Here is a 20,797-nt window from a genome sequence, read left to right as displayed (position 1 = left end):
AATGCAGTTTTATACAGCTCAGCATATAAAAAGGGTATTTCACCCCAAACTGTGGGTGCTGAACATAAAACCCTGTCACAAAAATAAAACGAAAAATGCAACTTACCTTGCCAATTCCTAAGTTAGGGATTTGTTGAGATAAACACAATAGAAGCTCTCCGCTTGGCAGATTTTTGTTCTATTCTGTACTCAAAGATATGAATGATCTTTGAAGTGACTGGTTTGATTAAAGATGCAGAAACTCCTCCTCAGAGTGTAATCAAGTGAGGTGCTGCCTTGGGCACACAGCAGGACAGGCCATGTCTTTGTACATGTGCAGCCCAGAAGAGGTGTGGACCCCTCGACTTATTTACTGCCTTAGAGAATCCTCTCATGTGATCCTTAAGACAGGCTACAGACCTGACCTGGATTTGGATTACTGAAAGGATTATAAATGAGATACACAGCATGTTAGCCTCTTCCATTTTAAGAGTCAGTTCTTACACACTTGCAAGTCACCTTTTGCTAAATGCAAACTTAGGGAGAAAAAATAATTAATGGTTTCACCCTTTACCTCTGTTCCACTACAGCTTTGTAGCTAGGGGATTTATAGTGCAGAAAGGAAAGGATGGGGGAAAAAAGTAAGGATTACTTACCTCAGTTTTGTTTCATTATTTAACAATGCTAAGGCTTGAGAAAGCAAAAAAAGTACTTTCTTTTAAAAAGTGGACACACAAAGCAGATGAAATCTTAAACAGAAATAAGTGATCCTTCATTTTTCAAGAAGCAGACATGATAGAACCATAGAACCATGCTCAAGAAGTACCTTAAATATCATCTAGTCCGACCTTTCTTGGCAAAAATTCCACAAAATACCCAAACCTGCCAAAATAATGCATCAGCACTACATTTTAATGTTTCCAGCATTAAGAGTTTTATTTAAAGTATTAGCAATCCCATCTCTGCACTTCTGTCAAATTTCAATTCTTATTAAAAGTAGCTCAGCTACTCACAGGTTAAATCATCTAGTTACTATGATGTGTCATTTACCACTTCATCAGTATTTATATTTTTAGCTTGTCATTAAACTAAAACCATAAAGTAATTTATGTTTTTGATTAGCACAAGAAAAGCATTCTAGATGGCAGAAAGCTTTTTATTGACAATGAGCATGTTGGAGTGTTTATTATCACACAAAATGCAAGGCTTTCAAGAAAATAATTTAGAAGAAAAAAAACTCAAATCCTTGTTTAAACCTCACAAGCACAAACAGCTTCCAAGACCCAAACACAACAGCAGCAAATTTGTTCCTGAATATTCATGGATACTTGTGATTTATACACACTAGATCTGCTTGTACACATTAAAACATACATTTGGTTAAATTTACATACCAGTAGCATCTGGGCACACCCCTGCCAGCAGATAATCAGCCTAATGCTGCAGAGGTCAGGATGACAAAACAAAGCCACACCTGGAAGAATCCTTTTGGTGTAGGAGGCTGTTATTTAAGGAAAACCTGGTGCCATCAGGTGTCAGTGCCTGCTCTGTAATTTAAAACAATGTCATTCTGCAATCCCAAAGATAGTGAGCACAATTACATCTTCCTCCAGGAACTCTGTTCAAATTTATCCTTCTGGCATCCAACTGCTGTACAAACTGGGTCAGGGCAAAGCTTGCAGCACATTCATCCAGTCAGGAGGACAGGATGCAGATAAGCAGGTTATGAGACTCAGCACAAGGAGATAAAGGGCCCACAGCTCCAGAAGGTGCTCTCAGAGCAGTCTGCATAACCAGTGCACAAACACTGCACCAGCACAGCATGGATCTGGAAATGGTGCTCTGACCACACCTTCCCTCAGGTGAAGTTCTGTCCAGTGCAGGAGGGGACCTCTAAGCTTTACATAATCCAGTATCCATTGGTCTTGATTCTTCAAATCCTTCACTATTTGCAGGGTACAATTAAATGTCCAAATTCAATATGCAGTCACAGCACAATCCAACAAAAACCCCACTGCTCCACATTGTAGAAACAACTTATAAACTTACTATTGCAGGCAATTTTATTTGATCACAAGAAAACATACGTCCCCCTTTAACATAACTACTACCCAACACAAGCTTGTCTCATCTACCACAGAGCAAAGTATTATCACACTTTCTGAAACAGCTCCTGATTTCTGATAAATCAATTAACTATAGTCTACAGCTCTGCATGCTGCTGACTCTTGCATCTGCCCCTGCTAGGCTCATATCACCAACCCCTCACAGGTGAGGGGAAAGGATGAGCACATGCAAGTAACCCCACACACCTCCAGAAACCAGTCTATCAGCTGCATCTTTTTATTTCATCACATTCAGACCTACTGGCCATGGAAAGCACAAAAACTTATTCATTAGCACAGAACTACATTGCAGTTACACAACTCATACCAAAACCAGTAAAAGCCATTTTTCACCAGTCACATCTGCTAGAACATCAATTAAAATAAAATTCAAACACCCATTACAGTTCATTAAGAGGATCACCTGCAACACTTTAAAGAGTTAACAAGTCACTATTTCCCAAATGGTTCACATAATTAATAAGCCAAAATGACTGTACTGCTCCCAAGAGTTATTTTAGAAGCATAATCTGATCTTGCAAAGCTTCAGCTTTTCACTCAGTCTGTTGAAATAGAAAAACAGATAAGAGAGCACAAGTTGGTATAGAGTTACAAAAAACCAAACTCTGAACAATCTCTAAAAGGAATTACTCTTGCTAAAATCAGATCTGAAATATCTTTCTCTAAGTACATTGAAACTGCCACACAAGGCACCTTGTGAGTTGAAGGACTTGGACTTGTTCTGCAAATTGACAGGACAAACCCCTCAGAGGGTGCTGCTCACAATGTCATTGCTGAGCAGCTCTTGCCAGTGAAGCTCAATTATTTTCTGGTGCTAATGCACCACCCCCTCCTGATGGGATTCCTGTCAACCACCTGGAGACTAAGGAGTGCTGGACTGGGGACTGGTAAAACCTGCCAAAAGATTGCCAGAGAGAACCTCTACCTCAAATCACCCACCCCCTTCCTCTCAGATCAAGCACTTTTCCCTAAGATAATGTCCAAGAGCTTCACTGAGCAAGTCAATACTTACTGACCTTTAAAACAACAAGGGAAGCTATTTACCCAAGGGCAACAAGCAAACCAAGGACAGCATCAGGAGTTCAGACTACAGCACTCGAGTGTCACTGCAGCACTTTGTCCCTCAGTGACCCTGCAGCCAAAATGTTTAAATGCAAGTACAACATGCTACTTACTTACACCTCTGCTCCTTACAGCTCTTCACTGCTCAGTTCGAATCCATGTCTGGTACTTGTCTGGAAATGCAGCACTCATCACTGTGGTGTACACTGTGTTACTGGCAGGGAGAGAGAAGAGTCAGTGACATCCCAAAGGCTGCAACACTAATTTATACAGCTGGCAAAGCAGCTTGAGTGGGAACAAGTGTTCTGCTTAGGTACAGAAGGGTTAGAAAGACTGAGAAAAGCAAATGGATTTGAAGGCTTCTGGCAAAGATTTTTAGTGTTCTCTCCTCAACTCAGTACAGCAAAGGAATGGTATTTCCACATCCATTTCATCACTACATTAAACAATTGGTACTGTTCATCTCAGCTCTAACAGATACAAACTCTCCTTTCCCAATATTCTCACATTTACAAAACAGAGAAGAGGTCCTGGTATTAACTTAGAGGAAGCCATTGCAAAGCCCCAGTGAGAATGAGTGATCCAGAGAATATACTGATCTCTGCATAAAACATAACAGGATAACCTGTGTGTTGCAAAGGTGTGATTTCTGCAACAAGACAGAACAAGATACTGAAATAAATCTCTTGAAAGCACAGTAAATCATACCTAAAAGTTTGCCCCATTTACTTTTATCCTTTTTTACACATCAAGAAGACCTACATCAGACCTACATCCAAAAAAAGCCACTCTCAGTGTTAACACCAACCCAAAAGTTCCAGAAGTGGACAAACAACTCAGTTGAAAGTCCAGCTGCTCCTCCAAAGGAATCATTTGTTTCACTACTCCAAAACAACTTCCCACTATCAGACTGAGCCAAACCAAGTGTAGCTCTTTGGATGGAGGGGCAGACCCACGACAGAGTGTTGTAGAAGTGAAAACGGTGCCACAAACGCAAGCCAAAATGTAAGCTGGGAAGCCACAAGACACTCAGACACACAGTGAGACCCTCAGGAAGCTGTGATTAACTTTGAAGTGGCCTGAGGCATAAGCAGGAGGCACAGATCATCTCAATCTAATACTTACATGTTTAAGACTGGCTTCACTGACAACACCTGCACAGAAAGTTTGAAGAGTTGTCATTTTGGTAGATGGAAAGGGAATTAAAAGGCTATTTAGGAACAGCAGCAGGGTCAAGTTATAAAAGCAGTAATGTGAAGTTAAGGAGTTTTTCAGCTTTTTTTACCATCGGGCCATTTACAGAATTACTTTCAAAAGCCCTCTGAAATACCCATTTCAATTCCCAAAGCTAACTGGTAGATACCACTCATGTCTGTCTAACACTGTCTGCAATAATTTTGCTTGAAATAAGGAACTGCAAAGATGATGGGATTCACCTCTTGCACTTTCCACCTGGATTGGCAGACTATTACAAAGTGCCTACACACAGGAATTCAGAAGCATTTTAACAAACTTTGTCTTCACCTCTCCAGAGATGACTGTGCAGTACAGCTTGTTCCCCACAAAAAAAGCAGCTTTTAGATCCCTGACCAAACTACTGTATTTCTGCTTTGACAAAGCTTGAAGTGAAAATCATAATGTAGAAATAAAGAAATACCTTAAAGAGTGTATCAAAATTGATGTTCTGCTGTCCAGTAGCATTGAGAGCTTTGATGGCTGCAGTTCTGCAGGAAAACACAGAATCATTAACACACTTTCCTGTTCCAAAGGCTACAAAGCATCAACACAAACTTCTCACTAAGGGCCTTGACACTGAAATGCTTGCTTTGCCTAAAATAACCCAGAGTTGTGTGACAGGATCTGGTCTCACATTGTTGAAGCTACTCTTACTAATCCCTTGAGTACAGAACCTGCCAATCCCTTTCTGCACACTACACAGCCTAAGATATCCATGTGTGAGCATCTTCCTAGCACCATCAAATACTTTTGCACTGTGCATCTAAATCATTTACCTTTTACTAAACTTTACTTGAAGTTTTTGGCCCATGCCTTCCCTGACAATTTCTCATCTCTCACAGACTTTGCCCTGTCATCTATGAATATTGCTCTTCACCTTATCTATTCTCTCTAGAGTGGCATTACAGGAATTAAATAAGCTGTCTGCTCAAGGAGATAACACCTGCCCAGAGAAGGAGACACCCAAATCTGTAAGCTCCTCCAAAAAGAAAATCTTCACTCACCACAGAGCTCCCAGTTTACCTGCGATCATCAAAAGGAGGAGGGGTGGTCCAGTGGTCATAGTTTGTCTCCACACGAAACCACCTGTGACCAAAAAGGGAAGAGGCGAATCAGCAGGTAATTCTTTCAGGCCAAGCATCAGCATCTCTGCATTGCCAAAAGGAAAAGCCTCCCTCAAAATTCACTTCCCTGTGTCTTTTGCAAGCCCAAGGGCCCCGTGTTGAAATATAGAACCACCTGTACCATCGACTATGGAACATAAATGGAGTAACCCCTGAACTCCTGCTGGCTTGTGACAAAACTACCCCTGACTACAATAACAGACCTTTAGAAGTATGGTTGGAAAAGTAATGGGTCTGCAACGGATGCAGCCTGCAGCATTCCATCTGCCTGTTTGCACTGGTGCCCCTTATCCCCACAGGGCAGTTCTGTACCATCACCTTCCTCTATTAAGCTACTGATTTCAAAAAACTAGATAGGAACAGTTATTTTTGAGCCTTTAACCTTCTACCACATTGGGCCACAACTTGTTCCCAGTTTCTGAGTTTATTGGTGCAATACATGGCAGACAGATGGCAAGAGCCCTCCTTTGGAATCTGGCTATAAAATTGAACAAATGCTTTTTCCATGTTTTTCCCTTTGGACTGGCCCAAAGTGACAAGGTGGTGCAATTCCTCCTCCAAGAGAAGGAACTGGGGCTCCTTTCAGAGAGTTTCAAGCTTTCCCTGTGCAGCTGTAAGCATTACCACCAGGTGCCTGGATCTCTCAAGAAAATTGTTACTAACCTGACCTATCGCTCAGGAGGCAATACAAGAAAATAAAGCAGTTTTTTCCTACTTACGCTCCACCTAAAGGATCCAGAGGCCAGAGATCTGCTGGCCCTTTTCTGTTCCTTGTTATGACCATGCCTTCTTTGGGTGACACACCTCCTACAATATAGTAAACTTCAGCAATGATGGGAATGCCAGCCAGTCTGAGAACAGCTGACTGGAAGTCCTCTGCTCTGCTCAGGGTCTGATGCAAAAAAGGAGATGACAGTGAGGTCAGGCACAGAAACAAGCACTGGGACATGTTCAGAATCAAAAAGTTCTACCCTCTCTGGAAATGGTCGATGATTAAAGCGCTACTTGAGAAAAGCATTAGTATAGTAACATATCAAACAGTATAAAATAACCCCTGGGACAGGTATTCCCATCTAGGAGTGCAACTGTGTTAAACTGGTCATAACAAATCACAACCAGATGAAATAGTCCCTAGGAAGGAAGTCTTGGCACAGCTTCTCCAGGACTTCTGGCATTGATTAGAGATCACCCCCCTGAAGGACTGGAATTGCCTCTCATTTACTGACAATTCAGGGACAACACTTAGCTTCTCTTATGAAATCCATTTACTTATCAAACCAGTAAGCTTTCTGTGCAACTGAAAGTTGGAAGACGCAATTTCCCTGTGAGTTTAAGCACAAATGACATAACTGAAATGTGAGAAAGTAACCCAGTGCACTTACATCCCGGACCAGCCAGCTGACAGGGTAATTCCGATTGAGGAAAGCAGCTATGGCATTTTCCCACCATCTACCACCATCTGGGGAGAAAAAGGTAATTACTATACATGCAATATACATATATACAATGAACAGGACAGCTGCCTATCAGCACAAGATGTTAATATTTTATGGGAGCAAGGCCAACAAGGAGCACAACATCCTGATGGAATATAAATAGACAACCTAATCCCAACTGATGTTCAGCCACAACAGCTGGATTAACACTCCTGCTTTCCAGAAAGCATCTCAGACATGTCACAAAATGAGTGATAATTATCTCCTAATTATTCATGTTACTGAAATAGTGAAACAGCAATAACGCAACAGAAATCAGGAAGCAGCTAAAAAACAGTAGTGATAGTGTTTGTGTTACCAAGCACATTAGGAGAAGCAAGAAAAACAGAAGGGCAAGTTTGTTATTCTTCATACACCAAAACCACAGGACAGCCACAGAATCAATATGCTTGTCACCTGACAGACCTTCACCCTAATTTAGTCACCCTCCCCTTCCCAACCATAGTTCACATGCTTATTTCCCATAATTTGTAGTTCAGTTGGAGCGAACTAAAAAAAGATCTTTTAGTTCAGATAAATCAGCAAGCAGCATCAACCAGTTTACAGAAATACAGCATGCATGGAATGAACAGACATTTCATGGTCCACAAGATTTCCTAAATCAGGCCTTTACAGAGACTTGATACACTTGGGACTATTTCTAAGCTAAACTAAAAGTGGTTTGCATCTCTAAGTATGACCCCACTACACTCCAATTTTGAAAGGATTAAATAACTACTCTGGTATCAGGAGCAGTATGTGTGCCAGCTATGGAAAGAATTTAGTGACTCCAACAAGGCTGTATTAACAAAGGACACAAGAACCCAGAGGTCCCTGTGCTCCATACCAGAATCCCTACTCAGAGATAACGAATATGTGTAACACATACAGTGAATATTGTTGACATATCATAAAAATTTCAAAAACAGATTGTCCAATTAACAGATTAAAAAGCCAAATATGCTAATCACAACCACAGGAGAAAAATAAATATTTTCTATGTTGGCTCCGAGACTACATTGTTGCCAGTTCAAACAATCAGCCAATGAAGAAAAAAGTGTCATCATCTTACAAAAAAAAAAAAAAACAACTTGAAAATGGAAGGTACCAACCCAAGCTTTCAGTTAACTTGGCTTCCAATATTAGTGAAACTGAAGTACTGATGGAAGAGGCAGTGACCTTTCCTTTGCCTTCCTCACTGCTCCAAGTTTTGGTTCTCAGCAGTGACATCTCTCAGCTTCCCTGTATTACTGATCTTGCTCAGTTGCCTTTCCAGTGCCTCTGCATTCTCTCAAACACTGCTGCCTTTCCCCTAAATCTGTCCTCTTCCTGTCCTCTTTCCAACTGCCTTATGATGACAGATGATGGAATACAGCAGAAGGGTCACAGAACCAGGAAAGCAGCTGTTTCTTTGCTATCCCAACTGCTTCTTGTTCTGTCAGTCCCTACTCTGCCACCTCCAGCTGTGACTCTTGACCAGACCACAGTTAGCCTTTCACAGCTCTCCCCAGGGCTCTTCCTCTGCTCTGATACTTTCAGCTCAGATGACAAACAAATACCTCCTCCTACACAGCAGCCAAAAACCAGCAGCATGTGCATTTTGACTCCCTGAGGGCAAGGCAAGTCATTCCATTTCAGATCCTTCCTGGCAACCTTAACCTCACTTTTCCTTCTGGGGGAGAAGGGCCAGGGCAGGCAACAGTCAACAACAGAGCACATGATGTCAAGTGTAGAAGACATTTCATTTACCTCGTTCATCCCCAGAGATTGTGAACTTGTGTGGACGTTGTCCAGTCCATAAGCCTACGTAGCCAAGAAAGGTGGTGCCTTGGTACGCTACCTGAAACCAGCAAACAGAACAGAACACAACTTAAAATACTAGTAACATTTGCAAGCAGCACCCTGTCCTTCTTTCTCTGACTTTCATACTTAAGTTGCTATAAAATACTGTGCCTCAAGTGACAGTAAAACTTGCCAAGTAAACTATAAAAAGTCTGAGGCCCCAAATTCACTGCATTTCATTTGTTAGTGATCACCAGCTGCTACAAGAGTTTAGCTCAAATTAGCAAGCAGCCCAGCAAGAAACAAACAGTGAGTTTTCCATCTGCAAAAGGGACTAATGAACATGAACAAATTCACACTAAGACTGTACTAGTAACTAATTTGTCTTTTGAAATCTTGACCCAAAACCACACACCCTGGTCAAAAAACTAGAAAGGTCTAAAAAGTAAGCCTTAGAACTGCTCTCTGCCAAAACTTATCTCTTGTTTTCTGTAGTACTTTTCTTAGTATCTTGACATTTTTTCTTTCAACACCTCCTTTCAAATAACAATCTTGAGAACCTTTATTATGCTGTTCTATTTTCTCCAATGCCTCATCATAAACTGGATGTCCAGAAAGCAAAGAAAACCTGCATTCATCCCACATTCCTGGATATAACTGTGCTGCTCTAACAGTCCAGTCTATGTGGGATGGGAACACATTCCTACATTAAATCCCCCTATCTAAGCAGCTATAGGACAGACCACCCAGCTGAGCCAATCCCAGACCATACCTGCCCACTCTTTATAAACTGCACATCAACTGTGATCTTGCTCAATATATCGACAAACTCATAATCCAGGTTCCGACCGTGGTAAATGTTCCCTTTGTCATCCTGAGCAACAATGCTTGTACAGAACCTGCAAACACACCAGACAAAAATCAGTGAAAAAAGAGTTATGACAGTGCTTTCAATGTTATAGTCAAAACAGATCAACCTGTCAGGAATAACTGGGTTCTGCTAGGTACTTTTATTAATGTTTCCATACAAATAGGAGTTTGCTCAAAGTCCAATGACACACTACAGTCAAGAAATCAGGTCAGAAACCACAGAGCAGGCAGAGAGCAGCACTTCCACTCAGGGAAAGTCATTACATCTTCTAAATCACAATCTTCTAAATCACAATGAAAAGCTGACATCTCAAAACACCCACAAAGTGTCCTGCTCTCTGTATTTAATGTTGATAGATCATTTCACTTCAATTTTGGACCATGTTTATATTTGTAATCATAACTAGATAAGTTCAAACTAAGTCCTGTTTAAACTCCTTGTGTAACACTTTCAGTTTCATTGAATCAGGGTTTTTTTTATGGAATATATTTCATTAGCAGGAAATTAACAACTTATTTCCTCTAGAGTTAGAAGTTTCTTCTCAGTGATGCATAACCCTGTCTCTCAAAAACATAAAGGTAAAAAATTCCTCATGCAACTAGGTTGTTCTCAGCTGAGGGGGTTTTTTTTTTTAGAATCCAAGCTCAAAAAGTTGCATGGATCTCACCAGGGCCAAGTACGATAAACATCCTCTGTGAAACACTAACAAAGCCAGCATTTAAATAAGTATCATGTCCAATATTAATGCTTACTAAAAAAAAGAATCACTAACTGAATATCACACAGTAAAAAAACAAAAAAAACAAAAAAAAACAACCAACAATCAAGCGGCTGTATACCCTGAATTTTCATAAAACCTGTAAGGGGAAATATTTTTAGTATCCTCACAGGTAACCTCACAGCATTCATTATTCTTCTGTACATGCTTCTAAAGCAAAAGAACAGAATGAAACTATTTTTTCTGCTGAAGTTTTGATTGCTGTTGGAAATATTTCAGCCATTTTCCATTATGCAAATCATAGAGCGACATTATGCAGCCATTGTGAACATTCATGCACAAAGTGGCTTAGAGTAACTTTATCTCAGACAAACAGTTAAAATAATGAAATGGCAACTAATTGTTCTAGCTGCCTTTTGGGTGGTTTTACCTGACAGAAGACTATCTTACATGATCTTTAAAGATAAACCATCCCAACTACTTTGAATGGAGGGATCTACCTTATAAGCAGAAATTTGCAGATTTTTATCCACTTACATAGATATACGTACACAGGAACACAACAGCTAGATTTTACTTTCACTAAGTCATAGAAAACAACTTTCTCTTTCCATTCAGGAATGAAGCCTTCCAGCTGAAGACATGACATGGTCCGAGAAGGAACAGCACAAGTGACCTGCCTTGCTGTGCCTCCTCCCACGCTGAACTGCCCGAAGTTCTACCCCTGCTCACACCAGACCCTGTAAGTACCCCACACTTACGCAGTGGACTCGTAGGCGAAGTTGAGCAGGATTCCATCTCCCAGACTGATTCCCAGTGCTTGGCACAGCCCCACAATCTCCCCCGCGAAGGGCTGCGGCATGAATTGCTCCAGCTCCGCTGCTATGGGTCGGATGACCTGGTGCACCCATTTCGGGACGCTCTCGCTGCAAAACAACCCGAGGCGTCAGCCGAGCGAGGGACGGCGGTGCCAGCAGCTCACCCCGACACCCCCCCGTGCGGCACTCACTCGATGACCCGGGCCACGGCGGCGCGCAGGAAGGCGGGATCGAAGTGTCTCAGCACGGGCAGCCAGCGCTGCTCGGCCGGGCTGTCCAGGCTCACGTTGCAGCGCAGCGGGGCCACCGCCGCGGCCGCCCCGCACAGCAGGGCCAGCAGCGCCCACGGCCCGCAGCCCATGGCGCAGCACAGCGCGGGGCCCCGCGGCCAGCCCGCCTTCCCCGCAGCCACAGCAACCACAGCAGCCACGCCCGCCGGGCAGGGCCGGGACATCGCAGCGCCCGCCCCGAGGCGTGCCAGCCGGGCCGGCCCGCAGCCGGCACCCCCGCACCTCGGGCACGACACGGGGTGACAAAGTAACCACCGACAGCGGTACAGGCTGCCGCTTAACACGGGCATTTCCCCCGCGCTCCTGCTTGCCTAAGTTTATAAGAGGCAGTCCAACGCTGTCCTTTTTACAAGGAGGACAGGGGACAGACAGACTTGGCAGTAACTGGGCATAACTCAGCTTGCTGGGTCACACAGCAAGGCTGTAAACAAGAGGGAAAAGGGAAGAGAGGACACTAGATACTTGTTCTGAACTCCGAGAGCAAAACTTAACTCTCCCTTTCAGCCTCAGAAATCATTAGTTTTTGAACACATCCACATGAAGGGAAGCCACTCAATTCTTCAGCACAAAAGTAACAAGAGCAAGAACACACTGTACTTGCCCTCTCTTCCCCTTATTTTTATCTCTTCAGCCCCTGCTCCACACTCCATCCCCACACCACTGCAGGTCCTCTGCATCCCTTCCATCTCTCCAGCTCTGGGCTACACATCCTTGACCTGGCCAGCTCACTGCTATCATTGCCAAGTAGCCATTTCTGCCATTCCCTCAGCAGTAACATACAGTTGCAATACAAAATGGCAATTTGCAAGAAAATCCTACTTGATTTTTCTCTCCTGGCTCCCTGAAACCTCTGTAAGCTTTTTTGGTCTAGGAAGATTGTGACAAAACAGTATACAATCAATATAATTAGGAATTAAAGTAAATAGAAACACTTATTCAACATGAAAAATAGCTAAACTGCACTAATTCCCACACAGAAGATAAGCAGTAACCCAGCTTCCAAAAAATAAAGGAAAAAAGCACCCCACCAAATGCTTTTCCATTACACTGTGCTTGTGGCACCTGTTCCTGCCCCACAAGGAAACCCATTTCAAACAGATTTTGACCAAGGATGTTATAAATAAATCCCTCAAGTTACAATTTATCAACTCCATTATAACAGGTGGCTGGGGAAGGTACAAAGCCCATTAATGGTCCCAGCAGAGGTCAGTGCTGAAGCACAAGTTAAACCTTACATAAAGAATCCAGAGATGCACATTTTTCTCACATGTACTTGCCAAGAGACACCAGCCAGTCCCTCCCTTAGACCCACCAATATAGGAAAACATTCCTTTTTCTCTCTGGCATGTAAGGGTAGCATCCTATTTAAATGGCAACATGAAAACCATCTCCCATACACTAATTTTATTTTCTTCATGAGCTGCAGTAACACTGATCTTACTTGAGCTTACCTGAATTACACAAGAATTTGGTCTGATTAGATTAGTCCAAGACAGCTGCTCAAATACCTTACTCAAGTCTGTACAGCCACACCCTTAAGACATGCACAGACACTACTTGCACATGCTTTAGACTGATGAGAATATTCTTTGCTTCCCATTACTTATTCAAGAATTGCCTCAAGTCAAATATTTTAACAACAAGGTTGTGTATTTTAATACTTACACTTACAGTGGGTTTTATGTTAATTACATTAAATAAAAAGATTCTCCTCTAGAATGCTTTAAAAATAAAATTAAAACCCTCCCAAGTTTAAGGCCTCTATCTGTCCTATAGATGCAGAATCCATCAGCTTGCAAGAGTTCCAGTTTTAACTCTGAACTGAAGAGAGATAAATCCACAGAGCACCACAGTCCCTCTTTCCCTCAGGGGGATGGCGGGTGGAAAGAAGTATTTCCAGGGCTATTTCTTCAAAGGTGATTAAGTTCTCTTCAGCTCTTATTTCAGCAGCTTTTTCCTCTTTTTCAGAAGTGCATCTCGAAGAGCAATCTGAACATGAGTCAAGAGTGGAATGATCAGGTAAGGAGAATAATAACTGACACAACAACACCGCAATCACATCAACGATCCTTTTCAATTTCTTTAACCTCTGAGAAAAACACTAAGAGCTCATCAGCTCCAGCTGGGAGCAACAATAGCAAATGTTAACTACAATGGCAGAAACACTTATTTTAGCTGAACTCCACAGTACAATTAAAGGGCTGAGCAATACCAAATACTACACAATGAAAGATAAATGTCAGTTCTTCCACTGACTCATTTTCATCGGAAGATATCAAGACAAAGCTCCAGCACAGATAAGAGGTAAGTGAAAATGTTATTTTGGGAAGGCATATAACAGAACTTCTTTTCAAGGGGCAAGGAAGAATGTTTACAAGTGCCATATCACTCTAGAGAGATATTGTACATTTCAGACATGGTTTAGCTGGTAAAGGATCTAGTGGTAGAACTGTAGACAACAGGCCATTTTATTTTGCCCCCCCAGAAGTGCTGCAGAATGCAGTGTCACACAACTATGGTCCTCCAACCCACTCAGAAAAGTTGCTTGCAAGTCATGTTTAATAGAACTGATACTGTAGCATAACACCAGTGAAAAAGTATGAATAAATTGTTCTTTCGTTGTTTTGCCATTATATTTAACTCTAAACATTAGTCAGGACTAAGAACAAAACATTCAAGAGGATTTTTTGTAAGTGAGCCAAGAACCACTGTCAACAGCAGCTTCCTGGAAGTGCCTGGATTGTTTATTTGCAACTTATTTTGTGTGTTTTGAGAGCAGGGTTAATATAGTCAGCCTTAGGTGAGGCAGATCAAAGTACCACAGAGGATATTAGCCTACATCTTCCTGTTTAACAGAAACACTTAAGACATTCTCTACTAAGTTTATAGACAGCTACAGTCTTGCCATTCTCAAGGCAGCAAATTGCAAACCAATCCATTGCAAACCATTATCCAAATGATATGATCCTGCAAACACATCACAAAAGAAGCCTCTGAAAGCACTAACAAGACAAACTAGCAAGGAGGAAAAAAAAACCCACCACATATAAGACAACTACATAACTGGATTATTCTACAAATTTCTGGGACATGTCTGGATGAGTTCAGTTTACTAACACCTTGTGAAACCCTGGACTGGCAAAGGCCTCACCACTGAGAGCAGCATTATGGTCAAACTACTGCTAAACTGAGTTATTTTTTCCAGCTCGCTTCAGGTAGCAATAAATGTCCTTAAAGAACTGCTGTAAATGCTATTTGTGAAAAGCTATTAGATGACCTCAAGGCCAGGACAGATGAGTTCATAACACAATAGTAACAGGGCAAAGGTCAAAGAAAGACTATGGGAGAGTAAAGAAACACACTAAAAGCTTGCCTTTAGAAAGAACTCTATCAGAGAAACACTTCTTCTATCATGGGATTACATTCAGGATTCTATTATGATATCTTCAATGTATGTAAAGGAGAGCAAAACCTTCCAAACCTACACTTGACTCTGCAACAGGGTTTGCACCTCAAAACATGTTAGAGGAGCCCATCAGAAACATTCACTACAGTCTCCAATACAGCTTGTCCTCTGGGGCACAGTTCAGGGAAGCCAAGCCCACAGGCTTTGCAGCAATTACACCATCTGAGTTAGCAGCAACACCTCAGGACAGAGGGTGCACAGCATTACACCTGCACTTTGAGTTTGAGCTCACACAGCCCCATCCTTTTCCAGCACTAATCATTACCTGTTTCTCCCTGAAGGAACGCTTGTTCTTGGTCCGGACACTATGGCTGTATCTCATCATCATGAAGTTCTTGTTCTTTTTCTTCTCTTTGTTGGAAGAGCTGGCAAAGGGGTTAATTCTTGTCTTCTTTTTCACAAATTCTTTCCTGTCTGTTTTTCCAGCCTGGAATAAACATTGGAGTAGAATAACATGGGGTCACTTTCGTTTTGCTTCCCCACAGTCAACGTCAGCTGCCTGATGGTAACAGGTTCTATGGCAGTAACAATAAACTTGGATTTAGGATGTCTTTGTGTCCACACCTGCATTCTCCTATGCTGGCTGTATTTCTTAAGTCACAAAGTCGGGTGAGTTTGTACTTTCATGGTCACCTGTGACCAGCAACAGGCTGTTTCTTGCAGCCAAAATGCAACAGCAAAAAATTGAAATCATTTCTCAAAACGCAAATAGCAGCTGGGCATCCATCTCACAGGTGCAACCCCAACACCTCCTCTTTCTGCAGAAGGCAAACATAACCCTGACTCTGCAAAGACAAGACACAAAACATCCCAGTTCCTCACCATTGCAGTTGCCAGTCTGGTCTCCTTGTCTGACTTGGGCTTCTTATGCAGATGTTCGATATCTCTGAGTGAAAGCAACTCCCCCCTACACAAACAGAAATCCAGCAAAAGGTCACCACCCACAAAACTTCACCTGGCAAGGAAAACAAGATGCCCTCTTGCTCTCTAACCCATCTCTTACACCACTGTCTTACCATAAACTCAGGCACAAACTTCTTGTTCTCTTTCAGGTTATTCCTCATGCACGGGACATCCCCCTCAAAAGCTGCCATTACTGTTTTTAAAGTCCTGCTTTATCCACAATTACACAAACTCTGGAGAATTAACCATGCAACTACTGCTACTGCTCTTGGCCTGAACAAGCCAAACAGGCTCAGACCTTCCACAGGCCCCTCATATCTCTTCTCCCAGGTACAATGCTGAGCCAGGATCCATTCTAGGCCACAGCTGTTTGCTACCTGTCTCCAGGGAATATTGATCAACAGTAGAGCTCTGTACCCTGCTGTAGTGAAAAGCTGTTTCACCAGATGACAGTCCATATCCTACCTGCCCTCTTCCTCTTCATCATCTATTTCAATGTATTTCCTCTTTGCAGCTTTACCAGGCGCAGAATTTATTTCTTTAGAAAGCTGGGCAAGACGTATTTTCTGGAAGTCTTCTTGAGTCAGCAGCCTGCTCGTACTGACTGCTGCAGCCTTGGCTTTCCGCTCCTCTATGGGCATGCTTTTCACCTTCTCTGCCTTGGGAAAAGAAACATGTACAAAAGAATCACCTAGAGCTTGGCCAGTCGCTTCTGTGCCACAATCTATGACCATTACCTCCCAAATATTTAGCATGTAAGGGCAGTATTGTTGGGAAACGCTGTTAGGATTCTTCTTAGTGTTATATCCAACATCTGGTGTTTGAATAGATTACATACATACCCTATTTTAGGATAAGTACAAGCACTCACAAATATCACAGCTCTGAGACAGCATTCCCCCTTCTCCCCCCAAGGTATGTACTTCAGCACAGTACTAAGCAGCATTCAAATCTCATTTCTTCTGCACAGGTTACACTGAAGCCCTGTATAATTATTTATGAGCAGCCACATAGAAGTATAGAGCATCAGAATCTTGTCTGCAATTAACAAGACCACTGTATATTTGAGACAGCAGACTTGGAACTCACTACTTGTTGCTGCTGCTCCTCATCTGAGGAGTGATGCACATCAATCCATTCTCCATCTTCATTGTCCTCCTCACTCAGACTAGCACTTTCCCAGCCATCTGCTCAGGGAAGAAACACAGACCAGTTAACATGGACTCATCTTAACTACCTCAATTAGAAATAATGCATTCTTGGATCACCTGCTCTTAAAGTCTTTCATCACCCCTCTCCTAACTGCATTTCGCCCGGGGACACGATGCCAGCTTTGCTCTGCAAAGCTTAACTCTCACCTCAAGGTCAATATCCTGAAAACAGCGCATTTGGGACACTCTCTGAAGCCCCACAGTAGCTGAGAGATGCTAACCCTTATTACACTCCTCAGCAATGGTGGTCTCTCCATCCTCCATATAAATCAAGGAGGGAAACAATGTGCTTTATAGCTACCTTACTACACTATAGGCATTGCTCCTCTTTGCTGCTGTTCTGACTGAAGTGCTGAAGTTACCAGCCTCAGAGCCAAGCAGATTGTTACACTAATCACTGCATTCTCATGGGTGAAAAGCTTGGCATCTCAGGGCATTTATTCTTTCCATCACCTCTCCTGCAACATCTCCAAAGCACTCTGGCTTCATTTCCCAAACTCTGCCTTGCTTTCAAAGACTCCTCCATCTCTTTTCCCTCATTCAGGTGGGTGCTCCAGGTTGTGTAAAGCATTTGCACAGAAAGTGAGTTTAAGCCAAATATTACTTCCTAGTAACTGATAATTCTCAGCAACATCTCTTCAGCAGGAGCTAAACATAGGATGTTTCATAGCTGTACAATGTGTCTCTGCTTTTCCATCCCACAAAGCAACACAGCAACAAACCCCACTAATGCACTTCACGGGTACAGGGAAGTGCAAGCTACACAAGAAGGCAGAAAAATTAAATGCACAAACACAAAGTGTTACATGAAATCTTACTGATAGTGATGCCCAAAATACAACTAAAAAAACCCCAAAAATGGTCTACCTTCCTCTTGGGTTCCTCCCTTTTCCTTTTCATCCTCAACCTCCAGTACTTCTGCTCCTGGAATGTAGTCTTTGGCATCCAGTTCTCCATATTCATGGATCCTGGCTTCCACTGAGGCCTCAGTAGGCTTACCCTGTACATTAAAAAAAAAAAAAAAGTACATTGGGCAGGCTGCTATTTTAGTGCCCACAAATCCATGAAAATGTCTGGCAGAACAGGAAGGTGTGGCTGGAAAAAGATAAATTTTGCTTGATGAAATAAAGATCTTAATTACTGAAGTTGAAAGAACTCTAGCCAAAGAGCACACCTTTTGGAGCACAATCTATCCATGAGTTAGATTAATTTGAACTAAGGAAAAGTGGAAATAAGAGCAGACCATGTCCAAAGGTAGCAGGCAGGGGAAGAACACAGGCTGGACTCCACCTCATTCTCAAGAGGTCACTGAGATCAGGTTTTTTTGAGCACCTTAGTTCCCAGTGAACCCAATGCACATGAAATACTTACCCTGAACTTCTTCTGCAGCATCTCCGGGTTCAGGGAGCGGAACAAGTGTATCAGAGTTCTTGCAGACATCATCACATCTACCCAGGAAGAGAGTCAGGAGTCAGTACCAAACACCAGAATTCTGAGCAAGCAAAGCCCACTCAGGTCATCAGCATTCACAGCCTTCTCTGAACTTATGGTTCCCCCTCTGATTTCTCTGCTGCAGAACACAGCACTTCCTTAGGGCTTGCTCTTAATCCATTTCCTTTTTTATCCTGGTCCCTTATTTCCCCTGCCATAACTATCCATGACTTTTGCCTCCCATGGATACACACTCCAAATACAGCAATATAACCCAAATACTCCACGTGTCCTCTTAGCCCATAAAAACCCATTAAGACAACACTATTACAAAGGCTATAAGAAAGGAGCACAAAATAAAAGAGAAAAAATATTTTAAAGCTATATCAATGTAATATTTACTTTTATTTTTATGAGTCTTGTACTGAACGAGGTCTTGGAGCAGGTCTTCAGTCATGGCTAAAGGACATCTCGCAGTGATTTCTTTTATTGCATTGATTCTAAAAGAATTGAGAATTAATCATTTTCTCACACCAGTTAGGACAAAATCCTACCAGTAGACTGAATTATCTGAAACTCAAGGAACCCTATACTAGATTTATACAAATCTAGTGTAATAGAAAGCCATTGTAGAACACTTCCACAAAACCACAAAGTTTAAGCTGAGATATTGTCCTAATTTGTTTTTACTCAAGTAGGTTCTTGAAATCATAGTAAAAATGACACGAATAGCTTGCAAGTGGTTTAAAAAAATACATTTTATCATACTCAGAGTTCAAGATGTTTGCATGATCCTGTACCCACCCTACAGTCATGACCTCCCCCGAATTCTTGTCAGTGACAAAGTTGTTGGCAATGGTCATCAACACTGACTGAATGATCTGAAAGAAGAATGCACATTGAATAAAAGCTTAGACATCATTAAGACAGAGCTCAGGATACATCACTACAGCCCACAATTATTTTCTGGACACTAGTTCTCTTGCAGAAAGTAAGACAAGCATGTTGGGTTTTATCCCCCCTTTTATATGAAACAATACCTTGGAACTCGCAAAAATAGCTGAAGTTACCATCAGCTTTTCCAAACAGTCTGCCCAGATTCCCCTTCTCCCCACAAATACACTCCTACTTCCATGCTGGTCTGCTGCCCATTTAGCATCAAACAGGCAGAATACTGACCTCAGGTGGTACCAGCTGATGTGAAGCCTGTGCAGCAAACAGAAGGATCTTTGTCACCTCTGGAAGAGAAGTGGGAAGATGCCAAAAAGTATGACTGCACCTTTCTCTGGTCTATAAACACATCTGCCAAAACTCAACAAGCTGCTTGCTCAGTCAGTCCCAAAGCCACCCCAGTTTGAAGTTATTTGGGACAACTATTTCTCCTCTCCCACCAAGCCTTGGGAATATTCTGGCCTCCACCCACAACAGTGCAGGCCCTCAGTGGCCACCAAAGGCAAAAGCAAAGGCTCCACAACTAGGATCAACCATCTACAAAATGATGCAGCAAGAGGCAGCCATGCTTTGCTCAGCTGTTCAGGATTAGGGACTCAGATCCATTTTATGCCATTGCTGAAGTTTCTCAAATCCTCAAATAAGAAGCCCTGAGTGTACACAGCTTCCCAAGAAGTACAAAGCACTCAGCACTTCTGGCAGTCAGGGACTTCTACTTCCATCTTCTACACTCTGCACTACTCCTACTTCTCACCAAGCCACTGCTACCTGTCCACTTACAGCACCACTTCCATGAAATGACTGCACAAAACATGGATCAGCAGTGCTACAAAGTAGCTACTTACCTCTCTGATGGGGTTGTAGGAATCTCTGAACAAAGGGGTAGAAGTTGAAAAGGAACAGCTGCAAAAAAAGTTGTGACATTATATTCTTGTCTTTGTTTTATTACATTATCAGCTTATGAAGGTGATCTCAAGTTTAATCTCATTCTGTAGCATGCTCTTCACATGCCTAAGATTTTATGGCATGATGTTGTCTCCTATGTTCAGTTTGATATTTATGGAGCTAAGGAAATGACTTGTACTCGGATAAACACAGTTCAGCCTCTCTGCACCCACTTCTTTGCATTGAAATCCTTTCATCCTCTGAACCCCCCCCAACTTGGACTGAATTACTCTTCACTTCATACAGTGCAAGTATTTTATCACTGGGTAGTCAGCACAAACCCCTTCAAGTGCAGGAGCTGCCAGTTCCCACCTTGTTCAGCACCACCTCACTGACACTGTGGTCAGCATGGGCAGCTTCCCAGGAAGGTCTTGGAAGAGACAAGTTCTTGCCTATTCTTCAGGGATAG

At 42.3% G+C, this 20,797-nt stretch overlaps 2 protein-coding genes and 1 long non-coding RNA gene across 4 annotated transcripts in view; 1 reads left to right on the top strand and 2 right to left on the bottom strand.

Moving 5' to 3' along the window:
* Positions 1-888: 888 nt before the first annotated feature.
* Positions 889-11,583, bottom strand: NAAA (N-acylethanolamine acid amidase). The gene is made up of 11 exons (XM_027668183.1): positions 11,383-11,583; positions 11,135-11,299; positions 9,557-9,683; positions 8,752-8,842; positions 6,910-6,986; positions 6,247-6,419; positions 5,427-5,489; positions 4,825-4,891; positions 4,293-4,321; positions 3,285-3,381; positions 889-2,647 (listed from the first exon to the last, which is right to left on the bottom strand). Exons 1-10 carry the CDS (start codon positions 11,550-11,552, stop codon positions 3,306-3,308), a joined length of 1,038 nt encoding a protein of 345 aa, XP_027523984.1. The 5' UTR covers positions 11,553-11,583; the 3' UTR covers positions 889-2,647; positions 3,285-3,305.
* The window catches only part of LOC113959277, a 24,142-nt gene continuing 14,346 nt past the window's right edge, over positions 11,002-20,797 (top strand). For both annotated transcript variants that reach the window (XR_003531756.1, XR_003531755.1), the window contains exons 1-2: positions 11,002-11,115; positions 13,450-13,500. This is a non-coding gene — a long non-coding RNA (uncharacterized LOC113959277). The remainder of the gene's footprint in view (positions 11,116-13,449; positions 13,501-20,797) is intronic.
* Positions 13,113-20,797, bottom strand: part of SDAD1 (SDA1 domain containing 1) — a 12,610-nt gene continuing 4,925 nt past the window's right edge. The window contains exons 12-22 of the mRNA XM_027668165.1: positions 20,289-20,346; positions 19,672-19,730; positions 19,297-19,373; positions 18,895-18,992; positions 18,433-18,509; positions 17,929-18,061; positions 16,940-17,037; positions 16,316-16,509; positions 15,770-15,854; positions 15,213-15,374; positions 13,113-13,470 (exon numbers count right to left, since the gene is read on the bottom strand). Coding sequence (XP_027523966.1) covers positions 13,420-13,470; positions 15,213-15,374; positions 15,770-15,854; positions 16,316-16,509; positions 16,940-17,037; positions 17,929-18,061; positions 18,433-18,509; positions 18,895-18,992; positions 19,297-19,373; positions 19,672-19,730; positions 20,289-20,346 — 1,092 coding nt within the window. The 3' untranslated portion in view covers positions 13,113-13,419. The remainder of the gene's footprint in view (positions 13,471-15,212; positions 15,375-15,769; positions 15,855-16,315; positions 16,510-16,939; positions 17,038-17,928; positions 18,062-18,432; positions 18,510-18,894; positions 18,993-19,296; positions 19,374-19,671; positions 19,731-20,288; positions 20,347-20,797) is intronic.

Source organism: Corapipo altera, unplaced genomic scaffold (assembly GCF_003945725.1).
Source record: "Corapipo altera isolate COAL_440 unplaced genomic scaffold, ASM394572v1 214, whole genome shotgun sequence".
NCBI lineage: Eukaryota > Metazoa > Chordata > Aves > Passeriformes > Pipridae > Corapipo > Corapipo altera.
This window is presented reverse-complemented; position numbering and strand designations above follow the sequence as displayed.